This window comes from Hyla sarda, chromosome 1 (genome assembly GCF_029499605.1).
Source record: "Hyla sarda isolate aHylSar1 chromosome 1, aHylSar1.hap1, whole genome shotgun sequence".
In the NCBI taxonomy this organism is placed as follows: Eukaryota; Metazoa; Chordata; class Amphibia; order Anura; family Hylidae; genus Hyla; species Hyla sarda.
Window position 1 is genome coordinate 343,034,093 of NC_079189.1, and position 22,028 is coordinate 343,056,120.

Here is a 22,028-nt window from a genome sequence, read left to right on the forward strand (position 1 = left end):
TAGCGGCGGCTGGCCAGCGGAGCAGAAAGAGTTCCTGATTGAGCGTGTTTCTCTAATCTGAGGCTCCTAGGGTATAAGTCCTTCTGTGTGTCCACAGTGGGGGTGATGGTAGGTGACTTCTCGGGCTAGACACGTTTCGGGGAGCCACGTGCCCTTTTTCGATAGCAGCGAGAGTGAATGACTGAGATATATATAATATATATATAATATATATATATTATATATATATATATACCTTCAGTGCAGTTTTCATAGTAGAGTAACCCCCCGACCTACGATGGCCCCGACATATGATAAAATCGACATACGATGGCCTCTCAGAGGCCATGACATGTCGATGTCAGCATCGACATACGATGCTTTTATATGTCGGGGCCATCGCATTAACTGCTATCCGACAGCACAAAATGCTTAAGCTGCTGTCGGATAGCAGTGTAATGTGCCCCAGCAGCTTCACTTACCTATTCCCGCTGCTCCGGGTCCACTTCGCGATCCTCCGGTGTCTTGCGCATCTTCTCCAGGGTCCGGGCCTCGCTTTCCGGCGTCGTTATTACGTCACTACGCACGCCGCGCCGCCGCAGCAGCGTAATAACGTCACCAGAAAGCGAGGCCCGGACCCTGCAGAAGATGCGGAAGACACCGGAGGATCGCGAAGAAGACACCGGAGCAGAGGGACAGCATCGGGAGCCCCTGGGACAGCATCGGGAGCGGTGAGGACCTGGTCCGGAGCGACGGGGACAGGCGAGTACAGCTTCCTATACTTTACATTGCACGGATCCCTCAACATACGATGGATTCGACAAACGATGGGTCGTTTGGAACGAATTACCATCGTATGTTGAGGGACCACTGTATATCTATATATTATATTTTAGATCTCGTGAATAGTCTGAAGCAAGGGCCTTGCTAAGGACCTCACTCGAGTAAGTTTATGTAAATAAATGCAATTTTTTGGAAACTCTCTCTCTCATTCTCTTTTCTTTATTTTATTACTCTTTGCATTTTTTTTTCTCCTGTTCTTTCTCCTATCTCTCAACCCTAGCCTAGTAGGACCGTTACCCATTTTTTGTCTCCACTTGCATTTTTTTGGCACATTGGGTTTTTTGTGCAGCACAGTATCCTCGGCTTGGGTAATCACATTTTATGTTGAGATCCCATTAATTTTTACTATTTTCTCCCATTACCCTTTGTAAAAAATTGTAAATTTTGGAAAAAAAAAACTGCACTTTATGGGAAAAAAAATAATTTCCATTTACACATCCGACTTTAACGAAAAGTCGTCAAACACCTGTGGGGTGTTAAGGCTCACTGTACCCCTTGTAACATTCCTTGAGGGGTGTAGTTTACAAAATAGTAAAATAGGGGCTTCCTAAAAGTGACATGCCCTCCAAAAACCATTTCAGCAAAATTCACTCTCCAAAATCCCATTGTTGCTCCTTCCCTTCTGAGTCCTCTACTGCGCCTGCTGAACACTTCACATACACATGAGGTATTTCCTTACTCAAGAGAAATTGGGTTACACATTTGGGGGGCTTTTTCTCCTATTACCCCTTGTAAAAATTCAAAAACTGGGTCTACAAGAACATGAGAGAATAAAGAATTTAGATTTTGAATTTTCTCCTTCACTTTGCTGCTATTCCTGTGAAACACCTAAAGGGTTAAACTTTCTGAATATAATTTTTAACACTTTGAGGGGTGCAGTTTCTATAATGGGGTATTTCTAATATGATTAAGATTTTGAAAAATTTGTGAAAAATTGGAAAATTGCTGTCCTATCTGAGCTACCGCCAGTCACGTCCTCTATTGCTAGAACACACCGCACCCTCCTGCCAGACTCCCTCTTACATAGGTCAGATGGCCCCTTGTCCCCTGTGTTCGGAAACCAGATATTTCCACCAGCCTTCGACTCACCTAAGTTCCTGTGTTACCCTAGAGCGGTGGGTGCCTCCTTCTCGCACTTCTTGACCCCCTCGGGCTTGAAGTCGCTATCTGACATACTCCCTGACTGCCTGCCCTCGCCCCTTGTTAGCTATCAGTATACACAGTTAAGTCATTTTTACATTACTAGAGGGGCGCGTCTTAACCTCCACCGTCCGCTGTCCTCGTTTGAGAGATTATGCACCTCTGGCTCTGCTTCGGCTCGGCCGATTAGTACCTTATACGCTCTCCTCATAGATACACTTAGTGATGACCCTCTCCCCTTCCGTAAGGGTTGGGAGAGAGAGTTGAACCGTGCACTCTCGGACGAGGAGTGGGGACAGGCGATCTCTTCTTGCCATAAGACTTCAATATCCAGTAAAGCACAGGTGACCTGTTACAAGGTGTTGACGAGGTGGTATAGAGTGCCTACCCTCCTGTCCCGTATGTACCCCGGAGTGCCTGACCACTGCTGGAGATGCGGTGAGCGGGGTGGTAACATGTCCCATGTCTGGTTCCACTGCCCATTGCTTCTTCCCTTTTGGGACCAAGTGATAAACCTGATCTACCGGCTGACTGAAGTTTGCCTTCCCCCTGATCCTGTTCCCCTTCTCCTTTCAGTCCTCCCTCCATCGGTACCGAGGAATACCTCTCGATTGATAAGATTCATGTTGCTGGCTGCTAAATCGGTAATACCTAGAATGTGGAAGTCCACCTCCCCCCCCACCTTCTCAGACTGGCTGCAGGAGTTGTCTACTATCCACAGAATGGAGGAACTTCTGGCCGACTCCTCCAGGCAGCTGACCAAATACCACCAGATATGGCATCCTTGGACCTCCTTTGTGTCCTCCCCCGAATATAGATCGCTCCACACATAGACTGGCCCCCACTTGGTGTTCATATCTCTTCTCGGGTGTGTGACCCGCCTAGTTATGTCAAGCTGCTAGACGGTCGGGGCCTGGTCCGTACACATGATCACCTGAGGTATGCACCCCCCTTGCATCTACACCCTTACTTCAGCATCCTTCTCTGTTCTCTTTCCCTCTTCCTTTTCCCTCCTTTATCCTTCTCCCTTTCTCCCTTGTATGTCGATTTGTTTTACTAAGTGTGCCTACGTACCATGTCAACTTATCTCATTGCCGGTTGCGACATGAAACGAGACTGTCTCGTGACTCATATAGACGACAACTGTCGACCGTGAGTTTCCACATATATTCTCACGCATGCATTGATGTTATATTTCACATTTGTTGAAGTGTTGCAACTTGCCTATTCTGTTTGCATATCTGTAGGCTGTTCTGCAATCTACTTTTTGCTGTAATGTTACTATTATTGTTAATGCCAATAAAAACCTTTAATACAAAAAAAAAAAAAAAGAAAAATTGGAAAATTGCTGCTGAACTTTGAAGCCCTCTGATGTCTTCCAAAAGTAAAAACATGTCAACTTTATGATGCAAATATAAAGTACACATATTTTATACGTGAATCAATATAAATTTATTTGGTATGTCTATTTTCCTTACAAGCAGAGAGCTTCAAAGTTAAAAAAAAAATGTCACCAAGAAATGATGCAAGTATCAGTGAAAATTTACCACTATGTTAAAGTAGAATATGTCACAAAAAAACTCTCGGAAACAAATTCATAAGTAAAATCATCCAAGAGTTATTAATGCTTAAAGCGACAGTGGTCAGATGTGCAAAAAATGCTGGTCCTTAAATGGGCACTGTCCCCAACTTTTTTTTGATATGTTGTAGTACTTATGTACTACAACATATCTCATATATTTTCATAATTTTTTTTAATTTTTATTATTAGGGTGAAATTTACGTTTGAAAACCGGCCACCAGGGGTCTCCCTCCTAGTGACCGGCTGTAGCCTGACGTCACGCCTGAATTTGGACCGATGCTGGCCGGGCAATCGGTCCCAATTCATTTAGGCTGCGCTCGCTCCCTGTCAATCAGACAGGCGCGAGCGCATTAAACGCCGGGACCTGCGCATTGGCTGATTAGATTCGCGCGCAGCCCATCCCTGCCCCTGGCATGTAAACTGCATTGGAGATAGCGCGCGCACACTAGTTATCAGTGCCGTGCTGAAGCTCCACTGCAAGTTTACAAGCCGGTGTAGTGAAGAATACTATATCTTGAAGCGTTCTGTGTCCCAAACAGCTGATGAAAGTGCTGAGACACTGTGACTGGTTGAGAACGCTTCAAGACACAGTTTTCTTCACTACACCGGATCTTGGCAGGTGTCTATTTCTATGCAGGCTACTCCTATACTCCTCCTCCCTGGGTAGCACATGTACTGCTAAACAGGGAGGAGGAGACCCCGGAGCAGCCTGCCCTGCAATTCGCTGATCATCTAAGCGCGCTTCCGGCGGGAGTGCAGCATAGATGAAGTGAGGGCGGAAGTCTGTGACCAGCAGGCGTCAGTGACGTCACGCCTGCTGGGGAAGCCGGCTTCCGGGACAAGACCGCACAGCAAGCAAGAAGACCAGAAGATGAAGACTATGTAATTTTTTTTAAAGGCAGGGAGGGGGTTAAGGATAGATTACCTATAGGTAGGGACAGAATAAAACAATAATGAGATGGTGGGAGCTACTCTTTAAGGTGAAAATGGGCTTGATCCTTAAGGGGTATTCCAGGATTTTTTAAAATTTTTTTTATTTGACTATGTTACAGGGGCTGTAAAGATAGTATAGTTCATAATATAGTGTCTGTACCTGTGTGTGATGGTTTTCTCACAATTCTTATGTGATTTTCACCCCAATATTTATTTTTAACAGCATACAAAATGACTGTTGTCTCGGATTTTTCCCAGGTTGCAATGTGGCCGAGACCTGACTCACTAGTCAGCTGATGACAGGAAGCCTGTATGCTTCAATGGGTGGAGGGATCGCTTGGTGGGAGATAGATCAACTTCAACTAATGCAACAGCGGCACCCTGATTGAAAACCACAGGTCTTTTGATGTATGTAGCTCATTTATGTTTCAATTGGTGGGGTGGCTGATGTGTTGGAGGGAGGAAAATGGAATTAAGGGATTTGTAGTCAAAAAAAGAAAACTGAAAACAGAAAACACCAGTTCACAAAAAGCTATCCACAGTGTTATGGTAATCTCACAACATAGCCAATTAGCCCCAAGACAAGCGCAGCTCCTTCCTAAGCATGTCCATTACTGTCTGCCAGGTAGGTACTAAAATCACCTTATGGAGGATAACCCCTTTAATAACCTAACCTGAGGATAAGCCACAAATCACTAAGTCCCTGCAAACCCCTTTTAACATTTTGTCATCAATAACTAAGATGAAAAATTTAAAATATGTCCACAAACAACTTACTGACTGCTCAGTCCTGTTCTGGACTTTATGTTCTGTGCTTCATTTTCTTCCTCTGTGTTAGAATCTACTCCATGATCTCCTGAACAATAAATAAATAAAGTTATTTTTATAATAATTTTTTCCAAGCAACCACAGACCCTCTTTAAAGCCTAACTACAAACTTTTATGACAAATTATGACTCACATTTTGATCTATATGAATATTAACAATATGAAAACAAAAATGTACGCAAAAAGAGAAAAAAAAAAAAAAAAGTCTAATTTATCACCAAACCATTTGAACTATTTTAGTAAGCTCTATTACTTTGATTAGACATTTTAGCATAGTTTTATCTAGGGATGTCCCGATACTGAACACTTGCACGAATACTTGTACTCGTGCTAATGTCCCCGATACCTAATCCGATACCTGCCGGTGGGACTCACGAGTATAACGGAGATGAGGTAAGCCGCCTGCACTCTCTGCTCCGGAGCTATGCAGTGCACTCAGCAGCTGAGCATGCATCATAGCAGGGACCCACATTAACCCTTTAGACGCCATGAGCAAAGTTGATCACGGCATCTATAAGTCCTGGAGTTGACTGCCAGTTAGCTCAGGGATGCTGGTCGGGATAACCACGGTGTAATCGCGGTGTCCCGATCAGCTGTGAGGACGGCCGGAGCCATGCCAGCCGTGACAGGCATTAGTAAAGGAGCGCCGATAACACTGATCACAGTATAACATAGAATTGATCAATGTATGCAATCTACAGATTGCATGTAATAGTCCCCTATGGGGACAAAAAAAAAAAAAAGACATTTTTTTTTTTTTTTAAATAAATGTGAATTAACCCCTTCCCAATAATAAAAAAAAAATTATAAAAAAAAAGCCCTCATAAAAAACACCCCTTTTTTTACACTGCGGATCCGCTGATGAAGGACTGCTACATGCTGCCTTTAGATGTGCCTCGTTGGAGCGGCAATATGCCGCTATGAGCAGACACACTGAAGCAATGTGCTTGTACACATGCTTGTGTGGTGTATTCGCACACATCGCGGCCGTTTCTCCTGCTCCATGAGCTAGGCCAAGAGCGGAGGCGATGTGCGAATACACTGCGCATGTGTGCCGAGACTCACACATGTTTCTGCTCGTAGTGGCGTATTACCGCACCAAGCAGGCACATCTAAAGGCACCATGTAGCGGGCCTTCAGCAGCGGATCCGCAGCATAAAATACGCTGTGGATCCGCCCGTGTGAACATATCCTTAAGGAAAAAAAAAAAAAAAACCCTGTCACATGACATTGAAAAAAGTATCGGTAATTGGTATCAGCGAGTACTTAAGAAAAAGTATCGGTACTCCTACTCGGTCCTAAAAGAAAATGGTATCAGGACATCCCTAGTTTTATCCATCTGTCTTAAACAGAAAGCTGTCTGGGTTTTCCCACAGCAACCAGTCACAGCTGAGCTTTCATCTTACCAGAGCTTATGAAGATATGAAAGCTGAGCTTTGATTGGTCACTTTGGAAAAACTCAGAGAGTTAGAGTTTCAGGCAGATAGTTATACTGCAGGCAACCTCCGATAATTCTAACATTTGCAGCATAAACTGAGGGGAAGGGGTTACAGAGCAGCCTGGGGTAATAGAAGAAATGCCGAGAGAGCGCTCTCAAGACCCAGTGATGTAGAGCAGACTCAAGGGGGAAAGTGGAGTCATGTTTAGGAAGGACAAGCCAAGTGCTTGCAGAGAATACGTCAGATGATGTGAGAGCAAGTGAGCAGCAGAAAGGAGGCATTTTTGGGAGAAATACATAAGTAGGTACTGAATAACATAACTTTTTATTTTTTGTTGTTGGAAATGACAATTACTCTTTACACCATGCTCCTTCATTGTTTAAGAAGCACAGTGCTGTACTTTTATTAGTCTCTGCCTGGTACTATAGCGTAGTCCTATTCACTTAAAGGGGTACTTCGGCCCTAAAACATCTCATCCCCCATCCAAAGAATAGGGGATAAGATTTCTGATCATGGGGGTCCCGTCGCTGGGGATCCCCGCAATCTCTCATGCAGTACCCACCTGTGTGAGCTGGAAGCAAGCTACGACTACGGAGCCAAAGTATAATGACATCACGACTCCGCCCCTGTGTGACATCACGCCCCTCTCCCTCAATACAAGTCTAAAGTCTATGGGGGGGGGCGCGCATGACAGACGCTCACGCCCCCTCCCTAGACTTGCATTGAGGGGTTGAAGTGACATCACACGCTTCAGACTCTGAGCCCCCAGCGCTGGCATGCAGCTCACACAGGATCACTGCATGAGAGAGGATCCCCGTGATCAGAGATCTTATTCCCTATCCTTTGGATAGGGAATAAGATGTCTTAGGTCCAGAATACCGCTACTCTGAGCTGTGGCACCAGGCACAGTCACAACTCTGCGTTTACTGTAGTGTCAGTCAGCTGATCACTTTGATACTGATCTGATACTGAGAGTCTATCCTACAGATTTACCAAATCATTAAATGTGCTGTTCTAAAGAATCCATGGCTGCAGGTGAAACTAGAAATGGTGTACATTAGTATTATATTTTCAGAACAACTTGATGTTTTAGATCTTTTTACTGCTCCAATGTTTATCTTTCAGGTGTTCTATGATATTTACAGTCATGGCCGTAAATGTTGGCACCCCTGAAATTTTTTAAGAAAAGGAAGTATTTCTCACAGAAAAGGATTGCAGTAACACGTTTTGCTATACATATGTTTATTCCCTTTGTGTGTATTGGAACTAGATCAGAAAAGGGAGGAAAAAAATCTAATTGGACATAATGTCACACCAAACTCCAAAAATGGTCTGGACAAAATTATTGGCACCCCCTTCAAAATTGTGGAAAAATAAGATTGTTTCAAGCATGTGATGCTCCTTTAAACTCACCTGGGGCAAGTAACAGGTGTGTGCCGTTGTCCACAGTGTGCAACATTATCAAGAAGTTTGCAACCCATGGCACTGTAGCTAATCTCCCTGGGCGTGGATGGAAGAGAAATTGTTGAAAGGTGTCAACTCAGGATAGTTCAGATGGTGGATAAGCAGCCCCAAACAAGTTCCAAAGATATTCAAGCTGTCCTGCAGGCTCAGGGAGCATCAGTGTCAGAGCAAACTATCCATTGACATTTAAATGAAATGAAACACGATGGCAGGAGACCCGGGAGGACCACACTGCTGACACAGAGACATAAAAAAGCAAGACTACATTTTGCCATAATGAACTTGAATAAGCCAAAATCCTTCTGGGAAACATCTTGTGAACAGATGAGGCAAAGATAGAGCTTTTTGGTAAAGCACATCATTCTACTGTTTACCAAAAACGTAATGAGACCTACAAAGAAAAGAACACAGTACCTACAGTGAAATATGGTGGAGGTTCAATGATGTTTTGGGGTTGTTTTGCTGCCTCTGGCACTGGGTGCCTTGAATATGTGCAACGCATCATGAAATCGGAGGGTTACCAACGGATCGCACTGTACATCTCAGTGTCAGAAAACTGGGTTTGCGCCTGAGATCTTGGGTCTTCCAGCAGGATAATGACCCCAAACATACATCAAAAAGCACCCAGAAATGGACGGTAACAAAGCGCTGGAAGGTTCTGAAGTGGCCAGCAATGAGTCCAGATCTAAATCCCATTGAACACCTGTGGAGAGATCTTAAAATTGCTTTCGGGAAAAGGCGCCCTTCCAATAAGAGAGACCTGAAGCAGTTTGCAAAGGAAGAGTGGTCCAACATTCCGGCTGAGAGGTGTAAGAAACTTATTGATGGTTATAGCAAGCCACTGATTTTAGTTATTTTTTCCAAAGGGTGTGCAACCAAATATTAAGTTAAGGGTGCCAATAATTTTGTCCAGCCCATTTTTGGAGTTTGGTGTGACATTATGTCCAGTTTGCTTTTTTTCCCTCTTTTTTGGTTTAGTTCCAATACACACAAAGGGAATAAATATGTGTATAGCAAAACATGTGTTACTGCAATCCTTTTCTGTGATAAATACTTCATTTTCTAGAAAAATTTCACGGGTGCCAACATTTACGGTCATGACTGTATATCTGAAAAAAAGAACACTTATGTAACTCAGCTGTTACATTGCTGATGCCATGGGCTTCTTATTGTCACTGTTCCTTTGGGGTTTCCAGCTGTTAAGCTATTTTTAGGGTGTACATTTAATTGGTGCCATATGCCCTTAGGGATTGGAACCTCACACAGCTGAGACGGCAACAAACAATTAAGCAGCACACCCTGATTTTAACTAGAACAAGCGTCTCAAACTCGTAGCCCTCCAGATGTTGCAAAACTTCAACTCCCAGCATACCCTACAGCTGTTAGCTGCAGCCAACAGCTGTCCAGGCATGCTGGGAGTTGAAGTTTTGCAAAATCTGGAGTGCCGCGAGTTTGAGACCCCTGAACTAGAAGAACCTGCCTTGTAAGGTAAGCTGTGGGTATCATGGGAAATGGCTGGATAAGATATCAATGATGGTAAACATACACTACAGTACAAAAACAATAAAGGATGTTGTTGCCTTACCCTGAAGGATCCGTAGCAAGCTCTCATCTGTTTCCATTTCCACTTGCTCAAGACAAAGTTGCTTGATCTCATCAAGAGATATGTCCTACAGCATAAACATCAGGACATTTCATGAAACCAGACATATCTCAAATGTATAATACACCCAACTTCATGCTATACGAATGGCAATATACCATGGTTTCACAAATGTGGCAATATTAAAGAAAGTATACATAAAAGGCATTATATATATTATATATAGATATATATATTTGTGATGTCCCAGTTAGGGATCGACCGATTATCGGTATGGCCGATATTATCGGCCGATAATCACGATTTTGGGCATTATCGGTATCAGCAATTACCTTGCCGATAACCCAAAAAGGCCCGCCCCCCTGCACCGCCCCCACCGGACTGCGACCGATGGATGGATGGCCCGGAGCACCCTGACAGGTAGGGGGGAGAAGAAGCGGGTGGCGGCGGCCTATGGCACCGCAAAAGCCACTGCAGTGCATTGATTTAAAGCGCCCGCTTTAAATCAATAATCTGCAGCGGTGTCGCGGGGGGATAAATAGCCGATAATTTATACCGGAATATCGGTATAAGTTATCGGCTATCGGCCCTAACCTGCACCGATTATCGGTATCGGCCCTAAAAAAACGATATCGGTCGATCCCTAGTCCCAGTACAGGTACATGTTCCTGTGCTACCTGTAGGCCCTGTCAGGTTGAGTCCCTCAGTGACCTGGGGGCTCCCCTGCAGGGACTCCCCTTGTTCTCCTGTTAATTCAGTAAAGGTACATACACCAACTTTAAGAGCATAGACAGGATCCTTATGTCTAGAGAGTATACAGGACCTTTGGAGGTCTCAACGACCTGTGAGTAAGCCTGTCACATGATGGGTTATGCAGTTATATGATTGGTTGTAACATGTACTCCCAGAGAGCACCAGCTTAAGCTATGACCCACAGCTTGACCAATGGGCTTTAGTCCAGCCCCCAACTATATAAAGTGGCAGCCATCTTTAATTCACTCTTTTTTGAGTTAAGTGCTCATAGCAGTAACATCCAAGTCTTTGCTGAAGCCGCCACCAGAGATCTCCAGGACAGCATCTGGAGGCCACAACGCTAAAAGTCTCCAGTAAGTCTACAAGTCTATGTCTGCTGTCACTGAAGTTAGTCAAGTCCTGCACATAGTACAAGTCAAGTCTAATTACAAGTCAAGTTTATTACAGCAAGCTGCGAGGTGCTCTGGGTATTGGCCACCTCTCTGGGAATTCTGGCCTTAGCTGTGAAGATAATTACACCTGTCTTCTCAGCAAAGCCTCCGTTTACCCTCAACTGGTTGTGGACTCTTTATTCACTACTAGCCCGTGGGATGGCAGATAATCTGGGCGTGTGGTGTTCCGGGACCCGAAAACCACACTGGCATCACGAACACATAATACCATCCGACCCCCGGGGTTAATAACATCTGATCCCAACACTCATCACCGCAACACCCGTGGCCCTGCCACTCACCGCAGTGACACACCACATTTATATTGCATTTATCCAAGAAATATTGCTCTGGATTGATTTACCACGATCATTCACCTGTGTGCCCACTGATACACTGAATACACTGGATGTGCTACTTCTATCCTACTTTTATATATATTTATGTCTGATGTTTAAAGGGGCATTTTCAACAACCATGGACAACATTAATAGATGACAGTGCCCCCTTTTCTTTCTGCATACTTTTTTTTTTATCTGTTCTATCTGCCCATGTGTGTCATCCAGCTTTTGCAGAATCCTGAATGGCAGAGCAAATGTTGTAACAAAGGGTCTTAAAAAACACAAACACAGCTGAGAGCTTACGGTATCACACATACTAGGTTACAGGAAGTATCACAAATAGGTTTAGATACTCAGCTGAGTACTGTGCCTTCATGCTCCTTTAGCTACTGTTCTGAGCTGCTGTCACATGGTTAGTGAAGCAGTGAATATAGATTAGGGAGATGTATGTGCCTCAGCCAATCAGGAGCAATTACATACTGAAAAGCAGTCCATAGGGAGTGAGTCTGCACAGCACAGATGACGTGAGTCATCAGAGAGCAGTTAGACAGAAAACAACAACTCAACTTCAGAAGCTAATAACTATTGGAAGTATTAAGATTTTTCAATAGAAGTAATTTACAAATCTGTAACTTTCCGGAGCCAGTTGATATATTTAAAAAAAAAAGTTTTGGGCTGGAATACCCCTTTAACTTTGATTTACTGTATGTTTATTATTGTGTAAATAATGATTATTTATATCAGAGATTGTTATGGATGCAACATTATCAATTATGTGTGCTTTCTTTAGATTAAATAATAATACAAAGGGGAAAAAGTTGATTACTAGACAGAGAACAAATGTATCAGATTTAGCACAGTAGTGTCAGGCTGTTTGATAAATCTGGTGCATCTTTAGACTGTTGTGACTTCGTTGGCTTACTTTACACCATTATGTTATGCCACATTTTTGGTGCAGTTTATAGAACTTGCAAGTTATGCTACCTATTCAAGTGAAGTGTCTATAGCACATAAATGTAGTGCAAGTCAAGTAAGCCAGTGGTGGAAATGTTAAGCAGTGTTGTAATGCAACACACAGCTTTGTACAGACTAGTATGTCGGCTGTGGCTGGATTGATAAATCAAAAAACAACTGAATAGGGTAGTTAGTGCAGTGTTCTAATCAAGTGTCAGTCAACACCAACACAACCTGCTATATTTAGTAGAAAATATATAGACAAATATAGAACTCTTCTTTTTTTTGTCCCATATGCTCTATCCTATTGCATATGGGAATCCAGTGTATTCAGTGATGATCTCACCACATTTATGGACATTTATCAAAGGGTTTAGTCAGGTTTTCTTTACTATAATTGTCGCAAAATTGTCCCAACTGCGACTACGCGATTTTTTGTGCGACATTTTGACTGGAAAGCGAGAAAAGCAAGTTTTCCAAAAATTAACTACGTAGTAATAATTTTAAAATGGACTATGGTTAGTCAGGTATTTATTAACTGCGACAGTCGCAACTGCGCAAAAAAACAGGGTTAAAAATTGACTAAATTTACTCCAGCTCAAACATGGAGCAGAAAAAGCTACTACCAAAGTAAAAAAAGGAAAAATTGCTTACGTGAAAGAAAATGATCAACAGGCTGAAACCAGTTGATAAATAAGTCACACATAAGCAAAAAAAAGTAAGGAAAAAATTACTAAAAAAAAGAATACATAAGCAAACATTGATAAATGTCCCTCAGTCTTTTTTATGCAATTTGGTCAGGTTTTTGAGAATATATTTAAATAATTTTATCAGACACTTGTCATCTGTTTTAAGCCATTAAAGTAAATTTTACAATTAATTTTGTACAATATTACTGAATCCATGTTACCACATTTCCCAAGTAATTCAATAGTATTAAATAATTGAAAATGGCTGTCTCTTTAAGACAGCTCACAATGGCTGAGATTTATGGCTCAATATACATGTGTGAACACAGCCTCACTGTCACAGTCTACCATCAAGAGACACCTTCATAAATGTAAATGCAGAGGCTTTATGTCAAGATACCAACCCTTGGTAACCACTCAAGTCACAAATCGCATTGCAAGAAAACATCTAAAAAAGCTGCCTTGTTCTGGAAGCAGATTTTATGGACAAATGAAAGATAGATGAACTTGAATTAGAATAATGGTGAAAAGAATTGTAAGAAGAAAGAGAAAGAATGAGGAAGAGCTGCCCCTGCCAGATATGGTGGAGGCAATGTCATGGCATGGGCATGTATAGCTGCTAAAGGAAGCGGGTCACTGATATTTCACACAAAGATTAAGGATACACCGAAATTTCTGCAACCCAAAATTATCAGCCGAAATTGGTGCTATCAGCATTTTGTCGAAAGGAAAATACGTGCCAAAAATGGCGCTGGTGTGGCTTACAGTAGGGGGGCATGGCTTGTGCATGAATGAACTCCTGCAAATCCGGCAGAAGCAGTACGACAGCCATTATTTACATCGCTCCTGGAGCACAGACCTCACACCCGCACCTGAGATCAGTAAGGGGTCAGCAGCCAGTAGCCTCCATGCAGTGTGTCAGTCACCTGTGCTTTGTTCTAGTCACTTTCCATGGCTGGCTCCTGTCACCTCGTCCATAGAGTGGCATGCTGCACCTGTGCAATGATGCTTCTGTCCGCACACTGAGGAATGGGAAAGGAGCATCCAGCACCTCATTGGCAAGTGGAGAGAGTGAGCACACATAGCGATCCGGGGACAGCTCTGCACTGGGTGCTAGGGAATGCGCCATTAAGCTGGCAGTGCCACTGGTGAACACATGGAGAACTGCCAGCAATGTTAAGTTCACACAATTCAAATGCAAGTTTTTAAAATTGGGGGGGGGGGGAGCAGTGGTCTGCAACCTGTGGCTCTGTAGTTAGTGTAGAACTATAACTCTCATCATGCCCTGACAGCCTAGTTCTGCACCAGCATTCCTTAACACAGCCTATGGCTCTGCAGCTGACTCAAAACCAGTATTACAAATTTATTTTTTAACCCCTTATGGACACAGCCCATTTTGGCCTTGAGGACACAGAATTTTATTTTTGCATTTTCGTTTACCCCCCCACGCCTTCAAAGCGCCATAACTTTTTTTAGTCCTATATGAGAGCATGTTTTCTGCATGACCAACTGTACTTTTTAATGACATCACTTATTTTACCATAAAAAGTACGGCAAAACCAAAAAAATATTTGCATGGGGGAATTTAACAATTTTTTTTCCCCACTGTACACTTTATGGTAAAAATGAGATGTTTTCCTTATTCTGTAAGTTAATACAATTAAAACCATGAAATAACAAAAAAGAAAGAAAGAAAGAAAAGAAAAGCAAGATTGCGGTGAGTTGCTGGATCTTTTCTTTATGTTATTTCATTTTTTACTCTATTTATTCCTTTGCACCACCGCTTAGCTCAGATTTTTTGAACCACTGTGATTTTTTGTCTTCGCTCTCCATATATCCTATTTTTTGCTTCAGGTTATTTGATTACCACATACTCTGGAGGCCACAGAATTATACAACAAATCATCAACAAACACTGGAATGTTCTGAAATCAGACCCCCATCTCTCTGGAATAATTCCAGATAAACCTAGGTTTATGTACCATAGGGCTCCAACTCTACACAACCTGATCGCCCCTAGCCGTGGTAAGAAAAAGAAAAAACATCTAACCATAGGGGGTAACTTCAATACCATGACCACGAAGAATGGAGCCTTTAAATGTGGTCATCCCAGATGTTTATGCTGCACTACCATAAGCAATCAACCATTATGAGCACAGCAACGGGTGCCACGTTCCACCTCAAATCCCGCATGACCTGCCAATCATCTTACGTGGTCTACCTGATAAACTGTATATGTGGCAAACAATACATTGGTCGGACCACACAACCACTTCACATACGCTTGAACCAGCACAGGACGAATATAAGAAAAGGCTTTCTTCTCCATAGCTTATCCAGACACACCAGTATCCATCATAAGGACATCCCTAACCCAATTACCATCACACCAATTGAGCAGATCCCCATTAGTGCGGACAATAGGTTTGCAATACTGAACAAAAAAAGAAATGTTCTGGATTTACTCCCTCCAGACACTTCACCCTAGGGGTTTGAATGAGGCAACTGAGCTCATCTGCTGATATCAAGCTATAGACATTACCACCCCCCTTGGGTCTGCCAGCCTATTTTCTGCCTAAATCATGTATCCACCTCAAGACATCTGGATTCAATGGAAGAGCTTGGATTGACGGCTCCTATGTCTCCCATCCAGAGGTTTGTCCCTGCCATGCCTGAACAGCGACTAAGCGCACCGTCTGTCCATGGCCCCATACCACTGGGACTTCCTGTGCACCATGTCATAGTATAGGGCCTTTGTAACATTCTGTGCCCCACATGTTTGTATCGCTCACGATCCTTATATATTATGTATTTGTCTGCAATTTTTTGCATTATTGTGTATTCTGTGATTATGAGCACCCAATTTTGCAGGCTTTTCCCCTTTAAAACACAATCCCTACCCCCTAGCCCTTACGATTGGGCCTGAGGAAGAAGGGAGCGTGTCCCCTCGCAACGCGTAGTCCCTGCTTTATCCAAAATATAGTGCATCTTTTACCTCATTACGGCTCCTGACATAATTTCCTCAGCTGCCACACGGGTGAGCGCCAGGATCGGATTCCTTTTTCACCGCTACCATACTTTCCACTCAGGAAGCAACACTGATTGGCAATCAATGTCACATGCTGTTGTGCCAATGGAACAGACAACAGGTGGAAATTATAGGCAATGAGCAGGTGGTGACCACAGACCACTTCCCAGTTTCTATACTTCCTGGCTGATGTTTTGGTCACTTTGAATGCTGGCAGTGCTTTCACTTTAGTGATAGCAAGAGACGGAGTCTACAACCCACACAAGTGGCTCAGGTAGTGCAGCTCATCCAGGATGGCACATCAATGCCAGCTGTGGCAAGAAGGTTTGCTGTGTCTGTCAGCGTAGTGCCCAGAGCATGGTGGCGCTACCAGGAGACAGGCCAGTACATCAGAAGACATGGAGGAGGCCGTAGGAGGGCAACAACCCAGCAGCAGGACCGCTACCTCTGCCTTTGTGCAAGGAGGAGCAGGAAGAGCACTGCCGGAGCCCTGCAAAATGACCTCCAGCAGGCCACAAATGTGCATGTGTCCACTCAAACGGTCAGAAAAAGACTCCATGAGGGTGGTATGAGGGCCGACGTCCACAGGTAAGGGTTGTGCTTACAGCCCAACACCGTGCAGGACGTTTGGCATTTGCCAGAGAACACCAATATTGGACAATTTGCCACTGGCGACTTGTGCTCTTTACAGATGAAAGCAGGTTCACACTGAGCACGTGACAGACGTGACAGTCTGGAGACACCATGGAGAACATTCTGCTGCCTGCAACATTCTCCAGCATTACCGGTTTGGCGGCGGGTCAGTAATTGTTTGGGGTGGCATTTCTTTGGGGGGGCCACACAGCCCGTCCATGTGCTTGCCAGAGGTAGCCTGACTGCCATTATGTACCGAGACCATATGCTAGTTCGGTTGGCCCTGGGTTCCTCCTAATGCAAGACAATGCAAGACCTCATGTGGCTGGAGTGTATCAGCAGTTCCTGTAAGAGGAAGGCATTGATGCTATGGACTTGCCCGCCCATTCCCCAGACCTGAATCCGATTGAGCACATCTGGGACATCATGTCTCGCTCCATCCACCAACACCACGTTGCACCACAGACTGTCCAGGAGTTGGTGGATGGTTTAGTCCAGGTCCGGAGGACATCCCTCAGGAGACCATCCACCACCTCATCAGGAGCATGCCCAGGCATTGTAGGGAGGTCATACGGGCACGTGGAGGCCACACACACTACTGAGCCTCATTTTGACTTGTTTTAATTAAGGACATTACATCAAAGTTGAATCAGCCTGTAGTGTGGTTTTCCACTTTGATTTTGAGTGCGACTCCATATCCAGACCTCCATGGGTTGATAAATTTGATTTCCATTGATCATTTTTGTGCGATTTTGTTGTCAACAAATTCAACTATGTGAAGATGAAAGTATTTCATACAATTAGTTCATCCATTCAGATCTAAGATGTGTTATCTTAGTGTTCCCTTTATTTTTTTGAGCAGTGTACTACTGTACAGTTTAACCTCTTAAGGACCCATGACGTATGCATACGTCATGGGTCCCGGTCCTGCGATATAACGCGGGGTCACACGGTGACCCCGCATCATATCGCGGCGGGCCCGGCGTCATAGTGAAGCCGGGACCCGCCTCTAATAGCGCGCGGCACTGATCGCTGTGCCGCACGCTATTAACCCTTTAGCCGCGCGCTCAAAGCTGAGCCGCGCGGCTAAAAACGAAAGTAAAAGTGCCCGGCTAGCTCAGGGAGCTGTTCGGGATCGCCGCGGTATAATCGCGGCATCCCGAACAGCTGTAGCACAGGAGGAGGTCTTCTTACCTTCTCCTGTGCTGTCCGATCGCCGAATGAATGCTTCAAGCCTGAGATCCAGGCTTGAGCATTCAATCGCCGAAAACACTGATTGATCCATTCCTATGGAGATGGATCAATCAGTGTAAAAGATCAGTTAATGCAATGTTATAGCCCCCTATAGGAGCTATAATATTGCATAAGAAAAGTGTAAAAAAATCATTAACCCTTTCAATTATCCCTTCCCCTAATAAAAGTTTAAATCACCCGGCATTTCCAAATATAAAAAAAACATTATGTAAATAATAATAAAAATAAACATATGTGGTATCGCCGCGTGCGGAAATGTCCGATTTATAAAAATATACCGCTTTTTAAACCGCTCGTTCAATGGCGTACGCGCAAAAAAATTCCAAAGTCCAAAATAGCGCATTTTTGATCACTTTTTATACCACAAAAAAGTGAATAAAAAGTGATCAAAAAGTCTGATCAGAACAAAAATGGTACCGCTAAAAACTTCAGATGACGGCGCAAAAAATGAGTCCTCAAAGCGCCCTGAACACATAAAAATAAAAAAGTTATAGCGGTCAAAAGATGACCATTTTAAACGTATAAATTTTCCTGCATGTATTCATGATTTTTTTCGGAAGTGATACAAATTCAAACCTATACAAGTAGGGGATCATTTTAACCGTATGGACCTGCAGAATAAAGATAAGGTATCATTTTTGACAAAAAATGTACTGCGTAAAAATAGAAGCCCCCAAAACTTACAAAATAGTGTTTTTTCATAAATTTTGTCGCACATTGATTTTTTTTCCCGTTTCACCGTAGATTTTTGGGTAAAATGACTAATGTCATTACAAAGTAGAATTAGTGACGCAAAAATTAAGCCATTATATATAATTTTAGGTGAAAATTTTTAAGAGTTATGATTTTTTAAAGTTAAGGAGGAAAAATTGAAAATGAAAAAACAGAAAAAGCCCGGGTCCTTAAGGGGTTAAAAAATAATAATAATAATACATTTTTATTTTATTTTCTTTACAAAATTAGTATGTTAAAAATTGCCCTATTTTGACCACCTTTTCATTTTACCATATAGGGGGATGTATGAGGGCTCATTATCTGCACTGTCATCTGTAGTTTTTTTGCGGTACCACTTTGCACATATCAGCACTAATCAGTATAAATCGGCAATACTCTGTGAGAGTGGCTGGAGGAAGAGGAGGAGACCTATGTCCACCATCCTGGCTTATCTGATCCCCGTGTTTGTTCGTGTTCCACCTGAGTTGTTATTTCTCCCCGTCTTCCGGTGTTTTTTTGCGTGACTAAACTTAATTTCCCAGGAGCATTTGCGGGCAAAACACGGGTTTTTGCTGCTATTGTAGGTGGCGTTCTTATGCTTAGTTGGGCTGTGCTTCCCCTTATTTCCCTCCCTTCTCTATGCTTATGTTGCTGCCCATCCTCCTGCTTACCATGTTTTCTCCGCCCTTGTGTTTTGATTTTCCCAGTTTGCATGTGTGTGGGACCTTGTGTGCAGCCTAACCTGCTTGCGCTTGTGTTCCAGCTGCAGTGGCCCCAAACCCCACACTAACAGCGAAGCATGAAGGAGGAGAAGACACGCCACATGACACCACCAAACCAGATAATTGGACAGTAAACAGCCAATGAGGAGCAGGCAAACATAGAAGGGGACAACCCAAGAAGGAGGAACTAATGACAACGCAATGAATATTCAAACAAGGCGGGCGGCAAGGAGACACAGAGGAGGGCAAGTGTGAGGTCACAAACGCAAGATGGGCGCCGAACGGAGAAAAAAAAAGTGGTCGTGATCAAGAAAAAGACGGCGAAACTACAATACTTCCGCCGAGGATAAAAGGTAAGATTGCACAGAAATTGTAAGGCACACACACAACGAACACAGCACATAAATTATGCACAACCACATACTCCAAAAACACTACAGCGCCGGAGTACCCCTTTAACCTGTGGTTGCAAGTAGCAGACAACAGACTATTGCAGTTCATAGTCTGCCCATGGAGCTGATAGTACTCACTGTAGGGCTGGGCGGTATGACCAAATGTGTGTATCATGGTAGTTTTTAAACTTTTGGCTGTTCCATTTATAATGGTTTTTCTAACCCCCCCCCCCCCCCCCCCCCCCATATTAATTATCTGCCCACATCCCCATCAGGGTAAATAGTCATATCTCACCCGCAAGCGCTGCCCTCCTGATCCTGTTTGTTGCGACCGCCGGCGCTGGCACTCTATAATGTGTGGTATCCCTATGCCCGGGCTGCAAAAGGTAAACAAAATAAACTTTAACGCACCTACGTCGGCCTTATGCTGGGGATGGAACATCGCTGCGGCCGGTGATAGGCTGACGGCTCTCCGACGTTCCCGTCCCCAGGAAACAAGTGAGGCCGGTACTGGACCAACAGGAGGGGAGTTAAAGTTTATTTAGTTTATTTTTTGCAGCCCCGGCATATAGAGCAGTGGTCTCCAACCTGCGGACCTCCAGATGTTGCAAAACTACAACTCCCAGCATGCCCGGACAGCCAACGGCTGTCCGGGCATGCTGGGAGTTGTAGTTTTGCAACATCTGGAGGTCCGCAGGTTGGAGACCACTGGTATAGAGTGTCAGCGCCGGCGGCTGCATCAAACAGGACGAGGAGGGCAGCACATGCGGGTGACGTGAGTAGTACCCTTGATGGGGACAGCGCTGGGTAATAATTAATTGGGGGGGGGGGGGCAGAACAGCGCTCGCAGGTCACATAGGACTAGTTCCCCGATGTGGGGACAGCGCTGCGCTGGGCTCATTAATTCATTCCCGAGGGGGAGGGGCCAAACCGGTATTGCGGTATGGGTTAAAATTCATATGGCGCAGCACAAAAATTTCGGCATTCGGTATGGACCGGTATACCGCCCAGCCCTAGTAAATGGTTTTCCTGACCAGGTAGCAGTAAGACATCCTTTACCTTTAGCATATCAGGAAGCATTCTCTTCAGTTTCTTATCCCCAAGTACCCGGAAGCAGTGCTCAAGCATCTCTTTCCTGTCAGAGACGTAAAAGCTTATAGGATTAAGGGGCACATTTAGGTCTAGTCCTCCCTCTTCTATATCACTCAGCTCTTCAACATCATCATCTTTTGTGCCAGTAAACAGAGTAGACGATTCAGCTTCCTGAAGAAGGAGAAAAAGAAAAAAAATACATAAGAGACATTTATCATTGTTGTTTTTGGAAAGGGAGTTTGTAAGTCAATTTTTTTTGTATTGGTTTTGCTTATGTGCAACACATCTCATACCGTCAAAGAAGGTTGATAAATTTGGCGCACATAAGCAAAAAACAATGCATTACCAATACATCATTTGTTATGATACCTCCTCCCTATTACGACTTTTTGTGGTACATTTTAAAGGGGTTCTCCGCTGCTTAGACATCTTATCCCCATCCAAAGCTATCACGCCCCCTCCCGTAGGCTTGCATTGAGGGGCGGAGCGTGACATCACACAGGGGCGGAGGCATGACGTCACATGCCGTCGGCCCTGTGGTTGCCCGTAATCAGACCCGGAGCAAACACACTCCTGGGACTGATTACAAACGGGGTGCCACGTGCAAGATCACGGGGGTCCCCAGCGGCGGGACTACCACGATCAGGCATCTTATCCCCTATCCTTTGGATAGGGGATAAGATGTCTAAGCACCGGAATACCCCTTTAAGAGCGGTCTTTTGTAAGACAGTTCTTTTCTTTCTGCAGACTCCCGATTCGGGATGTGCACAGTGCAGCAGAATCCCACTGATATCAATTGGACTCTGCTGCTGCAGAAATTCGCTCACGTGAACATAGCCTGAGAGTGTAGGACTGTGTTTCCCAACCAGCTGTTGCAAAACTACAACTCCCAGAATGCCCAAACAGCTGAAGGGGCCCCCCTAGTTGGGAAATACTGGAGTGGGGTAGTGTGCAGAAATGTAAATCCCACCATAAAAGATGTGTAAGCCCCATACTTCTACATGTACACCACCCACTAGCCCATTAAAGGGGGCACCTGCTGGCTGGAGTCTGTGCTCCTCCTCTTCACCTGAGGAGCGGTTTCACAGGAGGCTGACCGTCTTCTCTTCTTTTTCTCTTTGGAGCTTTTCTTTCCCCCGGTCATGGCTGCAGAGATCAGTGATACACGGCTGACAATGATAACCAGCTGGGTCTCTGGGGAACCACGCTGCTCA

The 22,028-nt window shown here is 44.1% G+C and overlaps 1 protein-coding gene across 3 annotated transcripts in view; it reads right to left on the reverse strand.

Moving 5' to 3' along the window:
• The window catches only part of CAAP1 (caspase activity and apoptosis inhibitor 1), a 45,643-nt gene that overhangs the window by 23,281 nt on the left and 334 nt on the right, over positions 1-22,028 (reverse strand). Inside the window, exons 1-4 of one of the 3 annotated variants that reach the window (XM_056520634.1) lie at positions 21,884-22,016; positions 20,782-20,985; positions 9,794-9,878; positions 5,255-5,333 (exon numbers count right to left, since the gene is read on the reverse strand). In XM_056520634.1, coding sequence (XP_056376609.1) covers positions 5,255-5,333; positions 9,794-9,878; positions 20,782-20,985; positions 21,884-21,958 — 443 coding nt within the window. In that variant the 5' untranslated portion in view covers positions 21,959-22,016. Of the gene's footprint in view, positions 1-5,254; positions 5,334-9,793; positions 9,879-20,781; positions 20,986-21,850; positions 22,017-22,028 lie in introns of those variants that run through there. The other 2 variants (XM_056520625.1, XM_056520642.1) reach the window with 2 other exon arrangements.